Raw genomic sequence first — 6,221 nt, forward strand, 5'->3', positions numbered from 1 at the left:
ATTGTGTCGTGGAGGCCGGAAGAGGAAATTAGATTCAATGGAACTGGAATTACAGATGTTTGTAAGCTGCCATGTAGGTACTGGGAATTAAATCCAACTTCTCTGGAAGAGCAACCAGCACTCTTTTACTGCTGAGTTGTCTCTCCAGTGTGGTGGTACAGTTCTTTACAGAAATTAACACCGGAGCTAGCGAGATGGCTCAGAGGTTAAGAGCACTGGCTGCTTTTCCAGAGGTTCTGAGTTTAGTTCTTGGCAGCCACATGAGGGTTTACAACCATCTGTAGTGAGATCTGGTGCCCTCTTCTGGCAGGCAGGGATATGTGCAGACAGAACACTGTAAACATAATAAATAAATATTTTTTTTTTAAAAGGAAAGGAAAGATGCCAGGTGGTGGTAGCGCACGTCTTTAATTCCAGTGCTCTGAAGGCAGAAACAGTCAGATCTCCGTGAGTTCAAGACCAGCCTGGTCTACAGAGTGAGTCAGGACAGCCAGGACTGTTACACCCTGTCTCGAAATCCCCCCTCAAAAAAAAAAAAAAAAAAAAAAAAAAAAGGAGGCCGACAACTTAACACTCCTTAATTTTGTTTTCATAGTTTAGAACCACAGACTTTGTTTTGGGGGAATGGTTGAGGGAGTCTCATGTATCACAGCCTGGCTTTAAACCCACTACATAGCCAAGGAACTTGAATTTATGAGCCTCTTGCTTTGATCAGTGAAGTGCTGGGCTGGAATTACAGGCAAGCACCATCACATTGGAGTTCTGTTTGGTCTTGTCCTTTTTTTTTCTTTTTTCTTTTCTTATTTACTGAAATTCTATGTGTCCGGGTGTTTCACCTCACGTCTGTCGGTCTGTGCATCACTTGCATGTCTTGCACCTGGAGGAGGTCTGAAGAGAGTGTTTGGTTCTGCATTTGGAATTACAAAAGGATGTGAATTACTATTTGGGTACTAGGAATCGAACCCATGTCCTTTGGAAGACCAGCCAGTGCTATGCACTTATTCTTCTAGCCCTGGTCCTGTTTTTGTTTTTTTTTTTTTAGACTAGAGTTTATTCAGCTAAGGTTGGCCTTGAACTTGCTATGTCTCTGAGGCTGGACTTGAACACCTGATCTTCCTGCTACTGTTTCCCTAGTGCTGAGATTACAAGGGTACTACCATGCTGTTTTAGACCATGGTAAGGACCGCATCCAGGGCTTGGTGTATGCCAGACAAGCACTTTAAGCAACTGAGCTGTCTACATACCCTAGCACTGCAGGCTTCCCTTTTTTTAAGATGTCAAACGTTTATATAAACTGCTTTTTAATGCATAATGTATAAAATACTTGTTTTCCAGCAGAAACTGGGTGTGGGGATACAATGGATAGCACAGAGCTCGTGGCGCCGTGAGATTTGCTCACTGGGATCAAAGGATGCTTCTCATTCCTTCACTTTCTCCTCCCCTACTCCCAATCCTTAAAAACAAAATCCAACGTGTGAGGTTCTTCTGTGTGAAACATCAAGGAGGGGCAGCAGTCCATCAGAGCAGATCTCAGAACCTTGAAAAGTTTTATTTCCTTTTTTCTTATTTGGAAACAGCAGTGTGTATCTGCATTTTCCCACTTCGCACTGCAACCCCCCCCGCCCCCGCCCCGCCCCCCGCAAGTTCAAGCCACATTTTCTGTTTACTTTTGGAACAATGGGAATTTCTGAGATTACACATTTGATTTTTTTAAATCATATCTTCCGTTCCATTTGCTGTCATTTATTTAATTTTACATGTCTTTCGTTGTGTATATTGTAAAAGCATAGAGTTTGCTTGTGTGGCCCCTCCCTCCCAGCAAAAACATTCACAAGGCCACCGGTCACCTATGAGAATATCTTTTTCTTGGCACAGCACACACAAGCCGTGTGTTGTTTAAAGATCTTCACTGATGTATGTGGAGGCGCCTGAAAGGTTTTCTTACTCGAGTTTTCATTTGTGTTTCTATGATTACTCTTAAGATTGAATGGCCATCGGTATTTGCTAACAAGGTTTAAAGCTATTTGCTCGGGCCGTGGCTTAAACCGGGGAAGGGTCCTGCCAATGCCACTAAGAGACAAAACAAATGATGAAACCCAGAAATATCTCGTTTTTAGACTTCATCTCTGACTCCGCCTCCCATCCCCACCTTGGTGAGTCCTTTGTGTGTGCCAACGACCCGCAGATGGGATCTCTGTCTGCAAGACTGCAGACAGATGTTCTGACACCAAAGACACGCATTGTGTACATATAATACTTCTGAATACAGTGCTTATGGGACAGAGTTCTGGAGTAGCGACCATGCCCCGGGTAGCCGCCCTGTTTGGGAGTCTCTACAGGCGTAGCCTTCCCGCTCGGTTTTCGACTGGCTGGTCTGAGGACCCCGGAGAAGCGGGCAAGCTCCGGGAGGTCGATGCGCTCTATTATCGGCTGCTTTTGCCTCCCCTCCCCCGCCCTCTTTTAGCTATAGCTATGGTTACCACGTCTCTCCCCGCCTCCCTTCACCTGCCAAGAAAGAGAGTGCTCATTGGTTCTCCGTCACTAAGGTGGCCAGCCATTGGTTGCTGGCGAGTCCGGCGCTCCCCCGGCCCCTGTCTCCCCGGTCTCTTGAGGAGCCCGGGAAGGAGGCTCGGCTCGCGTTGCCGGGACCGGGCTGCGGCAATCGTTAACGGGCCATGTCGGCTGCCCAGGGCTGGGACCGAAACCGCCGGCGGGGAGGAGGCGCGGCCGGCGGGGCCGGCGGGGCTAGCGGGGCCGGCGCGGCCGGCGGGGGTCGGGGCACCGGCCAGCTCAACCGATTCGTGCAGCTCTCCGGACGGCCGCACCTGCCAGGTGAGTTGGGGCGGCTGCCGGCGTGAAGGTGGCGGCCGCCGGGCTCTGCTCCTCGAACACACAGCCGAGGACAGGGAGGCAGAGCGCCGGGAAGGTGGCGTTGAGGTCAGGAGGTGGACCGGAGCACGCCCGAAGAAAAGTCTCTGCTGTGTGGACAGCTCGGTGATGAGAGTTGTGTTTTCCACTCGAAGGAGAGGCCACTGTCTCTTTGACATTCCCAAATGTTTTGCTTGCCCGGTTCCTAATCTTTTCCCCTTCCGCAGTTTGATGTTGTGAAAGAAAGACATTGGTGTTTAGCTGTGGAAAATTATTTGGAAAAGAGTGTCAAATTAAGGAGAGGAGACAAGAGGAATGCTGGAGTGATTTTGTTTAAAATAAAATTAAAAAAAAAAGCCGCCTAACTGTGTAAGAGTCGGGTATTTTGAAAAGGAATGAGCATGTGAAAGTGTGTGTGTGTGTGTGTGTGCCCGCGCGTGCCCGTGTGTGTGTGTGTGTGTGTGTGTGTGTGTGTGAGTGTGTATGTATGTGAATGTAAATGTTGACTGGGGAGTGTGTGGGAAAGAAAACCGAAAAGATTGAGGGAAATGGTTGAATCATTAATATTTGGGGATGTTCAGAGACAGAATGGATAATGGTGTCTAGATTTCCGAAGGGGGAAATGAAGATCAAGAATATAAAGAAGGAAATGATGCTGTGACCCCAGTGTCAGAACTGGAAATTGGAAAAATATACCTATTGCTATAATTTCATGTTTTGGTCTTTGAGTTCCCATGCCTTAAAAAGAAAAAGAAAAAGCCCAAAGTCAAAAGTGATATGTGTGCAAGCAGTTTTAAACGAATACATTTATAAATGAATTTTCAGTTTGTTAAAAGGAAGGTAGAGAATTCAGTCCTGCACAGAATGCCAATCATTCTATTGGGCAATCGTGTTTTCTTACCATGAAGAGAACTGTCAGGAATGATGTATTAGACCTTCGCCATGTTTTTTTGTGTTATGTGTGACTGGTGTGATGTTGATTGTATCAGTGACATATTTGTTTAGATCAGTTCTGAGAACCTGATGGTTTTTGAATTGTGTTTACTACTGTGTTCTTTTAGGTAGTGAAAAATCAGTTGATTAATTTGAAGATAACAAAGGGAATTTTGCTTGCTCAATGAGATAATTACTAACATTTGTGATGTGGTTTTAACGTGTGCCAAAAATGTTCATGAATGTTTGTATGTGCCGCTAAAATAAAATTGAGACATTCGTCAATAGCCAAATATGCAATGAATTGGATTTGAAATGACAGTATCAGACTGGGTATCCTGGAATTACTAAATATGTGCTTTTTAAAATGAAAAAAAAAAGAAAAAACCCGAGACATCTTTTTTGTTATCTGCAGTTAACAGCAGAACCATAGATTTTCATGTGTTGCTAGCCTAGAAGATGAATCCCTTGGCAAGCACTATTCCCAGTTTGCCCTCTGCCACTGAAATCTTTAAGTCTTTGATCATGGATTAATTATTATACCATGAACTTCATGTGGGCATTCTCAGGGTTCTGTAACCTGTTGGTGTAGTTCCTTACTGCTACCACATGAGGGTGGTGGAAGCCATGGTTTCAAATAAGGGCCTGAAGTATGGCGCTATTTCTGCATTCCCTTAGCACACGAGGACAAGAGCAGCCATTTGTCCAGAGGTGAAGATAAAACGTGCTTAAGCTGTGAAAATTGGAGACGTGGAGTCATCAGTCTTGGTTCTCCTTCCTTTCTTCCAGGCCGGCACTCAGGTCCTCCTTCCTCCACAGGCATCCTCCATCTTTTCCTCGTTGTCAACACTGGAACATTTCTGATCTCTCGATGATATATTTTGAAATTCTCCCATACTAATCTTTTGTTCTCCCAGGTATTACATATTAAATCTTTTAACTCTATTTTGAAATGATCCAAAAGGTTTTAAGTGGTAGGGAGGAATAGGAATGTATAGGCCTGTTTCATGGCTGACCCTGCAGGGCTAGCTACTTTTCCCCGTTTGATGTCTTAATTCCCCATCTCTTTTGACCTCTGCTAGCTTCCACACACTGGGAGAGCCTTTTCTTCCTTTTAGCATCTCTGCCTTGTTCCCAGTCCCTCTGAAACAAAGCCGCATGACTTGGTGCTCTTTGTAGAACGCTTCCACCGTCTTTCAGGGATAGCATCGTTTGAAAACAATTTAAAGACAAGGTCTCGCTATATATCCCAGCTATTCTGGAACTTCCTGTGTAGACCAGGGTGGCTTTGGACTCACAGAGATCCTCCAGCCTCTACCTCCTCTGTGCTGGCATTAAACACATCCACTACTATGCCTGGCTTGGTGCTAGCATTTTTACCCATCTTATGGGAACTTGAAATCAGGGTGATCTCCTTAAGCTCCCCACCAACTTCAGTTGTAATCAGCTACCTAGTCTTGTTTCTTTTGCTTCTGTGGTAACTAATTCTTGATGTCAGGTTTACTGCAGCAGCTTCCTGAGTAGTCTTCCTCCTTCTGCTTGTACCTTCCATTCTTATGGTGCTGGTCTTTCATCACCTCTGCTTATAGCCTTTTTCTAGTTCTTTGTCCAGGCTGGCCTTGAACTGTCCGTCCTCCTGCTTCAGCTTCTAGAGTAGCAGGATGCAGGCAAGTGCCATTGTACCCAGTCTTCTATTTCATTGTTTTGAGTAGGGTAAACATCCTGAACGTGTCCTAACCCTCCATTTTGTTCTCTGCCCTCTGCTCTTTTTCTCTCAGCACCGGAAGCCACTGTGTGTGTTCTTCTCTCCCGCAGTAGCCTCTTGTGCCTCAGTCTCTCAGTTAGTTTCTGTTTCATTGAATCTCAGTTGTATTTTTTCCCATAGAGGCCTTCTCTTACCTTCTTTCTGGACCCTCCTTAGGTATACAGTACATACCATACCATATTCCTGTTTGTATACACACATACACACTCACGCACACATATACATATACCACAATGTAATGTCTTAACATTTTTTAAATGAAATTCAACTTTTTTAACATTTATTTATTATGTATGCAATGTTCCTCCTGCTTGTACACTTCCATGCCAGAAGAGGGCACCAGATCTCATTACAAATGTGGTTGCTGGGAATTGAACTTAGGACCTCTGGAAGAACAGCCAGTGTTCTTAACCTCTGAGCCATCTCTCCAGCCCCCAGTCTTAACATTTTTTAACTAAGAGCTGTAGAGAGAGCTTTGAGGTTAAGAGTATTGGTTGCTCTTTCAGAGATTCAGGGCTCAATTCCTAGCATCCACATAGTGACTTAAAACCAACCATCTTGGCCGGGCGATGGTGGCGCACGCCTTTAATCCCAGCACTCGGGAGGCAGAGGCAGGTGGATCTCTGTGAGTTCGAGGCCAGCCTGGTCTACAGAG

The 6,221-nt window shown here is 45.3% G+C and overlaps 1 protein-coding gene across 2 annotated transcripts in view; it reads left to right on the top strand.

Annotated features, from left to right (window-relative positions):
- The first annotated feature begins 2,589 nt into the window (after positions 1-2,589).
- Positions 2,590-6,221, top strand: part of Klhdc10 (kelch domain containing 10) — a 53,406-nt gene continuing 49,774 nt past the window's right edge. For both annotated transcript variants that reach the window (XM_005365773.2, XM_005365774.3), the window contains exon 1: positions 2,590-2,832. In XM_005365773.2, coding sequence (XP_005365830.1) covers positions 2,676-2,832 — 157 coding nt within the window. In that variant the 5' untranslated portion in view covers positions 2,590-2,675. The remainder of the gene's footprint in view (positions 2,833-6,221) is intronic.

The sequence above is a fragment of the Microtus ochrogaster genome, unplaced genomic scaffold (genome assembly GCF_000317375.1).
Source record: "Microtus ochrogaster isolate Prairie Vole_2 unplaced genomic scaffold, MicOch1.0 UNK4, whole genome shotgun sequence".
In the NCBI taxonomy this organism is placed as follows: domain Eukaryota; kingdom Metazoa; phylum Chordata; class Mammalia; order Rodentia; family Cricetidae; genus Microtus; species Microtus ochrogaster.